Source organism: Numenius arquata, chromosome 3 (assembly GCF_964106895.1).
Source record: "Numenius arquata chromosome 3, bNumArq3.hap1.1, whole genome shotgun sequence".
Lineage (NCBI taxonomy): Eukaryota > Metazoa > Chordata > Aves > Charadriiformes > Scolopacidae > Numenius > Numenius arquata.
Genome location: NC_133578.1, coordinates 32,571,900 through 32,585,274, shown reverse-complemented (window position 1 = coordinate 32,585,274; position 13,375 = coordinate 32,571,900). Strand labels below are relative to the sequence as shown.

At 40.0% G+C, this 13,375-nt stretch overlaps 1 protein-coding gene across 2 annotated transcripts in view; it reads right to left on the bottom strand.

The window, feature by feature from the left end:
* Positions 1-13,375, bottom strand: part of HECW2 (HECT, C2 and WW domain containing E3 ubiquitin protein ligase 2) — a 114,734-nt gene that overhangs the window by 80,099 nt on the left and 21,260 nt on the right. Inside the window, exons 1-2 of one of the 2 annotated variants that reach the window (XM_074144870.1) lie at positions 9,069-9,441; positions 2,569-2,676 (exon numbers count right to left, since the gene is read on the bottom strand). In XM_074144870.1, the coding sequence (XP_074000971.1) occupies positions 2,569-2,676; positions 9,069-9,108 (148 nt within the window). In that variant the 5' untranslated portion in view covers positions 9,109-9,441. Of the gene's footprint in view, positions 1-2,568; positions 2,677-9,068; positions 9,442-13,375 lie in introns of those variants that run through there. The other variant, XM_074144869.1, reaches the window with a different exon arrangement.

Genomic DNA, 13,375 nt, shown 5'->3' with positions numbered 1-13,375 from the left:
CTGTGACATCTCTGTCCTTGAAGGTTTTCAATACTGTGATTTTCAAACCATAGCTGACCAGGTCAAGAGTTGACCCCTGTTAAGAGCAGGAGGTTGGATGCAAACAGCATTCCTGTGCTGCAATTAGTCTCCAGCTGAGTTTAGACCTTATGCATTTTGTCCATGCTGCTTCCCCAGACCTTGTTGCCACTTATTGAAGCTGCTGCTGCAAAATTTCTGGGACGTTGCTGCTGAATCTGGAATTGTTCTCCACTTGCTCCTTTCATTTCTAGAGAAGCACAGCCAAGTTGCTAATGGTCTGCTGCCTGTCATTACTGTGAGGAATAAATATGAAAAACTCCTAATACCATGGCCTGTATCTGATATATTCTGCCTCTTAGCAAAGGTATTTCTAAACACAAGAAATGTAGAACTGTAGAGTTCTTTCCAAAATTTGGAAAATAATGGCACGTTAAAGCATCAGAGACACCTTAACTTCAGTAATCAGGCACATACTTACTGGGGATGTTAGCTTCTCCCTCTTGCTCCCTTGCTATGACAGTGGCATTACATGCAGTGCCACACGGAGAGTACAGATTGTATCAGCACTGTGGCAGAAGAAAGAGGCTAACAGGGGAGCTAAGTTTGTCTCCGTGGCTAGCACAGCCTGGGCAGTGTCACTGTCTACAGAGAGCAGTGAGAACCCTGACAGCCCAGCTCTTCCCACACCCGGCCTGGTGCTGCACCGCAGAGGCAGGAACACTGTAGTTGTACCTGAACTGTGCAGCCACCTGCTGCTCTTGCCTGAGCTGTGATTTAGTGAGCTGAGGAATAAAAAGAAAAAAAAAAAAAGGGAAAAAAAAGAGCAGCTGCCTGTAGTTGCATCAAGAGTCACCTCGCCACCTATAAGCTACAAGAAAAAGCATTGCTGAGAAAACATGGTCACATATCAATGGTGCCTTCTAGTTTAAAAAGTGGAATTCGACATTCATTTAAGTGTTTCAGTGCAATTTTTGGCCTCTCGCTAGAAACACAAGTGTCACTGGTGACATATTTATCCGCCATACTATGTGCTATAGCAACATATGCTCATAAACATTCCTTTTTACAGTTCTCAGTTGCTGCATAATTGCTTGTCTCTTGTTCATTGTATGGCAGGAGAATTAGCCTAAGTTACACACATGAACTAAAAATGTTGTTCAAGGCCCTCATCTCCATGCATTATGGAGCAACACATAACCAGCTAAAATACACAAACATCCTTGAAGTCAAACTGCTCATATTGGCAACAATACTAATAGAGTATATGTACAAGAAAGATAAGGCAATGAACTCTTCTAACATAACATTTTTATCTGCTTTAATATGCCACTGTCTCTGGCACCATCAAAGTTAATTAACTTGATCCTTATCTTCAGTTCAATCATTTCTTCCCGTAATGAACTCCTAACATTGAATTTAATTTTATCCTAGTAAAGCTTTTATGTGGTTGTTACAGAAATGTGCTGCATAACACATAGAATAACTTGGCAGGATTCAAGTTATTCTGAGTTCTAGAAGTAAGAAGTTTTAATAATTATTTATAGTACAGGGTATACAACACCTCTTGAAATACAAGTATTGCTGTTATATCAGTTAATTAGAACAAAAATTTCTGCCAAGACCTACAGTTAGCAACACTGCACTGTACAGTGAAGTAATAGAGTGGGAGCATTTTTTTTAATTTATGAAGGAAGATTCATTGCTGTGAGGCTAAACAGGTGGTAGAGCAGCTTAGAGCTCTTTTGGGACTGATTGCCACTTTGATGCTTGGCATATCAGAGTTTTCAGCAAGCTCAGATACAACGTTCTATCATTAGAATTCTTTAGGGGATCATATGCTTTAGATGGTAAGATAGCTCCTTTTCACCAAAAATCAAGAAAAAACAAAGGAAAAAATAATAACCCTTTTTTAAAAAAGCACACAGCACAGTGGCTTAACTTCCTACAAATCCTGGTCACCTAAGGGAGTGGCATAGCTCTTGCATTTGAAGCTTGGTTACCAATACTCCTTACAGAGTTCAACTGAAGACTTTTTGTTCCAGTCACATAGGGACTCTCAATACCTAAAAACTGCTTAGTGGATTTCCCAGCGCAACAAAACTTCAGCTGAGAAACCCTGATGCAACTGGACAGGAGGCTGCCACTTCCTAGAGACAAATCTAACCTTCATATTAACAAACATTACCAAGAACTACTAGCTTACTACCTTGTCCTTTATGTGCATTTACCATTCATCTTTGGCCAGCTGAAACTTCAAACTTACTGGGAAGGAACTTCATCTTTCAACGCATATATACTATACGACACGCACAAGGGAATTTCTTCCTCCCTTAAACTGAAGGACGTCCCTAGAATGCAAACATACATCTAAGCTCAACTCCACTTTTATAAGGTCCAAACACACTGCAAAATGCTGCCCCTTAGAGCAACACAATCAATTCCTTTGGTTTGTCAGAGGGATTGACAAAATGGATATCAAATGCCATCCTGCTGATTTGCCTTGAGCACGCTCACCTTCGGATAAGCATTGGATAAATAGGTACTCACATTCCATAAAATAGGGGCCAGGTTCAATTCGCCATACAATTTGTCCTTTTTGCGTTCCAGTCACTCCCCGATTCTTGGAATCCCAAAAATTGGCTGGAGAGTTCTCATCTGCAAGAGGAAAGGAAAAAAAAATGTCAAGTAGTATTTATAGTAGTAGTGTTCTTAGTTTTCTGTTTGAAGAGGCCCAGATACAAAAAATGACTTGTGTGAAATAAAAAAAAATAAAAAAATCAAACTAACTGGCAAAAGATAACTGGCTTCTGTAGTTAGATAAATTTATGCAGAATGAGCAGACATACATACAGCCAAAGTAAACATATGGTTTCCTGTAAGAGGTCACCTGCCAAGGTAAAGTATTAATTCCAAAACTGCCCTAACTCAACAGAGATGTTAGTGGGAGTTTATAGCTGATTGCAACTTCATCACAGAGTAACCGTATCATTCTATACAGTGGTCCCACTCTGTGATGTGAAAATCTAGCATTCACTCCCTAGCTAGGAAGTACGGAATAGCAACTAGAGGTATCAAAGCTTACTTCAGTTTTTAGCATATTCCTATGTTTTAGAAACTAGAGAGAGTATTTTTATACATACACCAAAAAATCTGACACTTTCAGTTTCCTACACATAGAGTATTATTTCCTATCAGTGAAGTAGAGCTAGAGGCTCAAAGGGTAGAACTGTCACTTAGTACGCCAGAGATACAAATGAGAGATTCAGCAAAATACATTCAAAAGAGGATAACAGAGAAGCAAAGAGCTTTGCAGTATCAGTATTTTTCCCCTCCCAAACTAAGCTGTTTGTCCTAACAGTCACAAATGCAAGTCTTAGAGTTTGTTTTTTATTTACCAGCCTGTATTCAGGCATCCAGAATGCTGTATAAATGAAAGAAAACCAGAGTGAGAAGCTGTTTGAAAGGACACAGAAGGTTAGTTATGATGAGCCAGAGGAAGCTGACATAAATCCAACTAAACTTCTTTTGTACAGGAAGTTCCTTGAAAGTATGCATCATTACATTTTACAAGTGCATTTAGGCAGCCGTTTCTTAATTAGACAATTATACCTGCAACCTCAGACACAACGTCCTAATTCTTTCCAATGGTACTTGATATCCCTTAGGCTTAAAATTAAAAAAATAACAATCCTGTTTTATTACATACATTTGAGTGCATTCTGCAATCTTAAAAAGACTTCACTAAGAACTTAGTCTGCTGTGGCTTTGTTCCTATAAAGCTCCTATCCATTCAAGTATGTTTTCTTTGTACTTTGGTAGGAACTGCCGCATAAATAAGATTACAGAATTGTCACCTACATTTTAGAAATCCGTATGATATTTATCAAAGAATAATAAACAATGCAGCTTTATTACTTTTATCTTAAAAAGATAAACTTACGCTAAAGCTTGCCTTTCTCCTTTTCATTCTGACTGCTCATCTCAGTGTACGCACAGTATCTCTACTGAACCATTAGTGCAGTCCATACATTCACATCCTACCGAACTGACGTACAAAGAATTACCAAATACGTGCTGGACTTCTGTGATTGCTCAAGAGTAAGTTACACACCCTGTCCACAACCTGGAAGAGCTCTGGAGAGTCAAGAGGCAGCCATGGAAAGCTACTGATGTTTTTATGCCTCAAGGCACGGGCGACTGAGAATTTTTAGAAAGCTGTGGTCTGAACACCTCAACTTCACAACGAGTCCAGAATAGTTTTGTAAGTATCTCAATGACAATGAGAAGGGACAGGAGGGTTCTCCTAACGGCTGTGATCCTTGAGCACTTAATGCTCTCAGGCTTAACTCTTCACGTGGAATCAACATGATAGTACATAAACCATAAAGTCAGGCACAAAGGCAGTAAAAACTTAAAACATGCATACTTATTCTTCAAAACAGAAAAAAACTTTCAGAGTAAACAAAGCTGTATCTCACCCATGTATTTCATTTTTTTCAAAGGTATAGAAAGAGGAACCCTGAAAGCACAGCCTGTTAATCATCCCATGGGCCTCCAAAAAATAATCCCTGTACATGGCTTGCAATGACCCTGTAACCGAAACAATGCACTATTGATTTATTTATTTACTTTTTTTGGTTTTTAATGTGCCTTCCTAACCCAAGGCACCACTATTCTTTTCCACAGACAGTACTCTGGGAAGCCATGAGATAAAGCTTAATTTCCAGCAAATCTACACTAGTGCCTACTTTGGTCCACCATTTGGTTATCCAAACCATCGCTACCAAAAGCAAGCAGATTCTTCAAAAATTCCACAGTTATCTGAAACACAGATCTTTTTAAATTATTCAGTGTTCTCTTTATGTCTACGTAAATACAGATGTATTGTATGACAAAAAACCACCCCCTCCACATGCTCTAGTTCTTCTGAATTTCTGAATTTAACCAATTGGAGAAGAGTCTGTTCATCGTTATAAGCAGAAGTCCAGCTATTTGGTATACTATAACTATAAACATGAAATTTTTTATTCTTATCTTGTTCAACAAATCAAGGAACTCTGAAGCAATGAAATATGCCCTTAACAGTGAGATTTCCAACACTTAGGCACAAGCAATCGTTCTTTGTTTTTTAAAATCAATAACTAAGTCAATGGTAACTTTTACAGGGAAATGAGTGAGCTTCAGAAAACATCTCACATTAACTGAGTCTCAAATTCTGAGCCGACAGTTACAAGCAGAACATTTTCTTACACCTTATTTAATAAAATTCAACATTTAAGAAAGCGCCTGGGTTTTCAACTTTTTCATGAAGGAATAGTCTCTTTTGCAGCAATGAAGACTACATCACTGATACTCTGCCCACAGGCATGTTGCCACTGCAACAGAAGGTGGTGGAGACAGAGGGATGAAAAAATGCTGACAGACCACTGCCTGTCAGCAATAGACTCAAATTACAGAATTTATTTTGGACAGCTTTGATTTTTTCCTGAAACAGCTTATTTTCTTTCTACTTTTATGATGTTACTCACATAGCAGAAAAAAATAACATTACTAATGCATATGGATAAATAACTTCAAACCTCAGTTCATGGATTTTAACAAAAGAAACTGAACAGCAAAAAGAAAAAATCAAATGGTATGGAAACATTAAAGTACACAATATTGTGGAAATTTACTTATCAACACTGCAATAAAAAAGTTAAACACTGATAGTCTCAATAATACTCAGCTGTGCAAAAAAATTTTAAAAAAGCGTTTGAGAGCACAGAAAGCAGTGTCAGAACTACCACTACCTCATCGCTCCTCTTTCCCAAAACATATATAGGTATGTGTATATACACACACACACACACATACTATCTATCTATGTATATATTCCATAGGGAACTTCAATTCTAAGAAATTCTAGTCCCCTTTTAGCAGATAATTGTTGCTGTTTGTGAAACTGGCGGCTGTTCCAGAATCTGGGCCAAAGAGTAGATATAAATATCCCTTCCCAGAACATAAAATATGCAACAAAATACTGTCTTACTGCATTTGGTATCTTGTCCAGTGAGTCTACACTTCTGAAAGAAATAAAACAATGCAAGATGCACAGTGTCTATCTATGTTCAGTAATTCTTAGACACAAAATATTACAGAAAGTAACTAAAGTGGGTAGTAATAAATATATCACTGTGTGGAACTTCACACTGCCTCGTGCTCCTTGAAATCACTGGAAAGCAAACACACTCTGAGTAATAATGTTTTCTTTGTTTAACTGCCAAGCAATCAGCCAAACCTGGTATTAAGAACTGAACTCATTTTTTCCACTTTTAGGTTTCACCATCATTACAACACCCTTTAAGATAATACCAACAGCACCTGAAATACCCACAGCTTCTGCTCTCCATGTCAGCATTGCAATTCTCCACCCGTGTCCATGGCTCTGCCCTGATGTGACAGTGAATGGGATGCAGCTCCCTCTGGCATTTGTCAATTCAGTACAGCTATCTCATGTGAAAAGCAACACAGAAGTACTGGATGAATAGATGAATGGTGCAATGAAAGAAAAAGGTATTATTTTTACAGAATTAGTTTTCACAATAAAATTATGCCCATAGAAGAGTAAGAGTCATAAAAAGCTTCAGTTTGCCCATGCCTTTTCTGTAGTGGAGCCCAGAGCTAGACACAGCACTCAGATGCATCTCACCAGTGCTGCGTAGAGGGGAAGGACCACCTCCATTAACCTGCTGGCTAAGGCTCTTCCTAATGAGCCCAGGATGCCAGTGAGCGGCCAGGGCACACTGCTGGCTCTTGTTCAATTCGCTGCCCACCAGGCCCTCCAGGTCTTCTTCTGCAAAGCTGATTTCCAGGCAGTCAGCCCCACAGCCTGTCCCAGTCTTAGGGGTTATTCCTCCCCAGGGGCAGGACTTGGCATTTCCCTTTGAACTTTGTGACATTCCTGTTTGCCCACTTCTCCAGCCTGTCTGGATGGCAGCACAACCTTCTGGTTTATCAGCTGCTACTGATTTTGCGTGAGGATGTTATGGGAAACAGTGCTGAAAGCCCTGCTAAGCCGGTATCTGACATCAGGGGTCAGGAGGCTTCTGTGAAGTTCATGTTTTGGTCTTTCTGTCTTACCACTTTCACTATTTCTGTCTTAGGAAAAAGGATAAACTACCTAAAATCTATCACCTTAGAGAGTCATCTTGCACAGCTTAAATCAACAAACAAACAAACAAGTAAGATAACAAGAACTGCTACTGATTGATATCTGAAACAAACCTTATAGTCCCAGTGCACAGAATGCCCATATGCAAACCAATCCTCACGTTCTGGTCCCAGTTTCTGTGGTGAGCATTGTTAGGTTATGTGATAAAAGGCTTGTCTCCATGAATACAAAGGAATTTTATTCTTCAAATACCAAAACATTATAGAACTCACAAACTCCTAGTGTGGAAACATCACGGATTGCTTACTGCAAAGGAAAAAAATTAAAAGTTCCCTATAGCAATCTAAGAGATTCAAACTTTTGCATACTGATCACTTTTCTGTAACACGTTTATAAAGATTATATGCAGAGCTCACAAAGAAGGTGATGCTTAACAGATTTCGAATGTTACTGAGGGGTTTTAATCATACACAATTTTACAATTTTCATCTTTCAGTACCATATATGGGTAGTCTAATTCACAGCTGTTGAAAAATCCACGCAGCTTAGCTCAGAAAAGATCAATCATGTTGGTAACATCATTGTATCCCCGCATAATTCTGTTATCCTCATTTGGGATTTACATCCCAATCTCCATTTTTTCATCCCTTTCTGGAAAATGTTTTATGCAAAATCTTTTGAAGTGCTTGTATTGTTTATTCTTAATTCAAAATTTTAAATTAAGTTCAGATTGTCTGAATGCTGACTTCCTTGGCATTTTAGGTTCATTTTAATAAATTCTTGGGCACCGAAGCTGACGTGTGCAATGCATCCAATGATTACGAGGGGTGTTTGTACTCAGCCCAAGGAAGCTTATAAAGCATTGATCTAAATGTTATTTCTCTTGTCAGGTGTTCTCTTACAGTACGTATCAGAGGAGCTGGAAGGCTGGTAGATAGCAAGGCTACGTATAGTTTTGTCTCAAGGTGAGATTCTTCAATCTGAGATCAGTTTCTTTCGTAAGCATACTATTGAGAACGATCATCTTCTATTTTACTCTCTCTTTTCACTCAGTCTTTAAAAGTAACAAGTTCGTAGTTAATCTGCATCAGAGAATACTTCTGAACTTCACTTTGAGCCAACGATCAGGAGATCTCTAGGATAGCATTTCCAATGTAAAACATAAATCTGGTTTACATGCATTTTACTGCATGACTTCCAAAACCTCAGTCCCGGTGCCAGTAAGTGCACTCTGCTTTTTGGTGTGAGTCTTTCAAGCAGTAAAACAGATTGTCACCAAAATGTAAGATTAGTAAGAACATTCCAAAGAGTACTGACTGTGGATTTTGAGCAACTGACTGAGAAAGTTTGTAATACTAAATTTTCGCTTTGGTAACTTCTAATAATTTTAATTCTAGAAATACTAAATAAATAAATAAATAAAAATTCGTGAGGTAATCATTAAAGCAGTAGCACAATGCTTACTGAACTAATGAACCTAATCCATTTCTCCCTTATATCCAAAATATGCTTAAAAGCAATTGAAAACTGCATCAGGACACATTTAAAGGAGAAGACCAATTTTATCACCTTTGGCCTCACTCCTTTTCTGGAAAGCCAGTAAGCAAATTAAGAATTTCAAGGCAAAGCTTCTATTACAAGCAATTATTGTAATAAATCACATTATGTAAACCCATTTAAAATACACTACATATCAGTTAGTACTGTACAAACAAATATTAACCTACTACATACAGCTCATCTTCTGTGATTTTTAGAATTCCCCATCTCAGTCTGTGAACAATTGACAGGCTTTCTGGTGGAACCCAAACATTTCTCACGGAAGACAGCACCAGTGTGTGCAGTACATTGCTGAAAATTAAAGATAAAAATTAGTTGCACCTTCTAGCCTTACCTGGCCATTCCAAAGGATGCCTGTGGATCCTAAACTGCATTTCTCCATCTGAGCCAAATTAACAAACTGATGAATAAAAGAAAATTAACATTTTACAGGAGAGATGCTGAAAATAGCATCCCTGTTCCCAGTCACAAATGTTATCTTCTACAAACGTTGCCTGCTGAACCCAGCGCGTGCAGCTGAAGTTTGGAGGCTTTAGCTCTGTATTAGCACTCTTGTATAATCTCAGCTCCACGAGGTGCATCTGTCCCCTCCCTTCCTCTTGTCATTTGAAGGAAAGGGTTATGGAAGGATGTTCTCAAAATCCTGAGCAGTTCCTAGCAGTTACACACAATCGTCTGCCTCTTCTCCTTTAATCAAGGGTTTATCTAGGTTCAAACAGCCCGTGTTAAAACATATAAAGTATTACGTCCTTCAAGCTCAGCTATTTGCGGCCACTCCCCTCTGAAGGGTACAGGATGCCGAAGCCCCATCCTCCCTCCACTTCCTTCCTCGCCTTGTCCAAGGGAGGATTCCAAGCCACAGCCACAGCCCCACAGCGTGGGGCGGGCTGATGTAAACAGGAGGATCGTTAAATCCTAGAAATGACGGCAAGGCAGCCACAGCAACCAGCACAGTGGGATCTCACTGGAAGTGCTGGCTTTTGTTTATTCAGTATTTCGCTCTCCCACATGACTTCCCCACAAATCCAGTTATTTTAGAGTAGGTGAGACTGCTCTGTGACATTTGGCTGGGATGAAGCTGCCTTTAACCCAGGATAACTCCACTGAGCTGGAGGAAAAGCGAGTGGCAGAGAGCTGCTATTACTGCCTCTCTCTCCTCTTTCAGGTTGGTAAACGCCACCTCAGCGCAGGAGCTCAGACAAGGCTCCGTTTTGCCGGATGCTCTGACTACTCCAACCCTCCTGGTGGATGCTGGCACCCGACCTGCTCCTTCAACCTACGGCGAGGACCCAAACTGTGCCAAAGCGGCCCTAATACCACAAGGTACTTAAGGGTATCTTTGCAATCTGGTCCAGGGTCTGCAGATTGAGTCCTTTGCAGCACACATTCCATGAAACCGTACCCCTGTGGAGCACTAGGTTCAAGCTCTCAAAGCAAATCTTGGTTTTCCTAGTAATAATCAGATAACAAAAAACAGAGGGGGGGAAAAAACCCTCTTACAGAAATATTTATTCATATGCAGCTTGAAGACTTAAAAAAAAGAAAAAAAATTTAAAAAAATGCTTCTCAGTCACAGAAATTAAGATGGGCATTTTGCTAATGCAGACCTGAAAGCTAGTGTATTACTTTATGTTTGCATAAACACCTCCAGGAATTGTATTTTCAAAGAACAGGAGGGGAAAGAACACCAGAACTGGACTGCTGTACAAGAAATTTAGAACACTGCTGTGTACTAAATGGCTGGAAACTGTTCTCCCTCGAATGCCACCAGAGCAACCCACCAAAACACTGAGTAAAACAAAATTCTTGGACAGTCTTAAAAGCTGCCTAAACAGCTACTAGATCCTACTACATGCTATCACAGATCTCATTACTCTTCATAACACTTTGGAAAACTTGGGACAGTAATGAAAATGTAAGACCCAAATCTTCAGCTGAGAAAACCAAGGGCAGAAAAGTAAGAGGTGGAGAAAAATACAACAGATGCTCTCACAGCCTCACATAGGAGAGAAGCAGCTGTTTGGGCTCTACATGAAGGTGATGGTGCACTGCCGGAGGCTGCAGGGTGACACTCTGAACCCCAACCTAGACACAAACATCAGCCTTCTAGTGACCCAGTCCTGTTATATTAGCAGTGAAGGATCATCATCATCAATATTCAGGTATTTAATATCATGACCCAGGGTCAAAAAAGCAGGGAGGTGTTTGTTCCTCACTGCACAGCAGCAATCTGTTGCCTTGCACAACCAAAATTACCTCCATACATACCTCCACTTACTGCGCCTGCGCTGTGGACCAGAAGGAAAAACTCCATTTGCATTCCCTTGGGTGCCCTCCACGACCCCCTACATACCACATATATTATGTTGCTGATGTTTACTGCAGTCTATTACTTTACACAGCAAGAGCAATTATTCATTTTTCTAGCTGTGACTGACAGGACGGCGAGGAATAAGCTATATTTCTCTAACACTTCACTCCTACAGAAGGAGAGCAAAGGTAGGAGCTGTAATATGCACCCCTTCCAAACACTAAACAATGAAATCTTTTTGCTATTGAAGCTTAAATTAATGGAGTGTCAAGATCCTTACTCTCATTTTCACACACAGCCTTTATTTTGACACTGGCCATAAGATGGCCTATTTCCTTCTTTTTCAAGAATTCTACTACTGCTATGTTTTTTTCCTTCTACATGTACACTAAAACTTCAATGTGGGGTGGGGATCAGAGCATCTCCATGTGCCCTCACACCATGTGCGCATGGAGGCACAGTAGCAGCTCAAAGGCTCAGTTAACTAGAATGCAGGACAAAGATACTGCAAAAAAATACAAGTAATTTTTTCAGCCACAAGACACAGTACAGTGGCAGGAATAAAGTGGAATTCCACTTCTCCGTACTCAAAGTAAAGACACCATTGAAATTTAAAGCATTCAAAGACAAAAATAAATCCTTTCACCCATCTCACTGGCAAAAATTCAAAAGCATAACAATAGGAAGGAAATGACCTAAAGCTTAACCTCTTTCCTGAAAATCTTATTAATCCTCCTCCATAAAATGATGTGCATTCCGTTCCCATCTACACTTCAAGTTTCACATATGTGCCAGCCCCACGGCACAAGCTGTCCATGCAGAGTGGGTCACCTACCAGCTGACCAGGCTCACCTGGAAGCCAGATCCCACATAACACATGTACACAACACTTGTGTGTTTCTGCAACACACCACAAAAGATGGGATACTCCAAGAAAGGCATACTGTTAGACAAAAAATTAAGCTAGAGAACAACACTGAATAAACTCTGACAGATGGCACAGCATGCCCTTAGCCATAAAGACTATTAGATACTAGATCATATTGTGGAAAAGTCCTTACATCTTTGTGAAATGCTAATAAATCACCTACCATTTAGTTCACTGAGGTCCAGCTGGCTGTATGCGGGGGTAAATATAGCATGGGGGATTCTTCTACATCCTCCTGAAGAAGCATCACACAGCTGAGGCAAGAACTGCACCACCTCTCAAGTCAAATCACAGTCATCTTGGCTGCTGATGGTTTGGGGAAAGTGACATCTGCAGGAGATGGAGACAGCCTGTTCCTCAGGGGGAAAGCCAAAAGCAGGGGCCACCAGGCAGGGAAGAGTTTGGAAATTCAGATTAGGCCATCAATGGTTACTGAAGTTGGACTACATCTATAATCTAACATAGTAGACTAACGCGGTGGGCTACCATATTATAAAGATTAGAGAACAGGAGGATAGCAAAGATGCAAGCAATATACTGAGGAAAAGGAGAGCCTGTCTCGCTCCTGTAGCATCACCTTTGACACTTTCAGAAATCTTTTGGGTTTTTTAGTTTTTGCTTTTTTTAAGCACTTCACTGTGTCTCACACCTTGTTAAAACTCCGATACAAATCCACTTTCACAACAATAATTCCTTCTCAGTACGTCCCTCTCTCGGATATCCAGTTCTCCACCATATCCCCAAACACATCCCAACACTTTGTAGCCTAAAAGTGACTATCTCCTGCTTTTAACAGTAGCAAGTCCAAGAAAAACAAAAAAACTCCCTGTGTGTACAAGTATCCTAGAGGTCTGTTATTCTGGGACAGAACTGTTTCACAAATCTAGAAACATATGCCGTTTTTCCTAATTAACTGTAAAAGGTCATTTTTGGGGTAAATACTGTCAGAGCTAAATTAATAATGTAAAAAAAAAAAAATTGCAAAGCTGTATTTAAGCTTTTCTGTGTCATATTTAATCTGCCAGCCTAAGTTTACTGTGGAATGTTTTTCATCATTTTCCTTCTCGTCCACAACCTTATATGGTGTCAGATAAGCACTTGTTTGCTGGCAGCGCATGAGCTGCTGAGCTTGCTTGAGCCGCACGCAGAAGAGGATTGCAGCTTCCCAGGAATAAAGGGCACGCACTTTTATCTGCGACAGCATTCCCATCACAAGTCTCTGCCAGAAAAACTAGAAAATACAACGAAGTATTCCTGCTGTGGAAGACACGATAGCAGCAAAGCTGTGCATTTGTCAACATAGCCTTATCCTGCCCCCGGATAAATTCAGTTGGTAAATAAACATTACCAACAAAAGCACAATTTTGCTTGCACAGCTGCACTGTGAGAGAGGGCTTTCTCT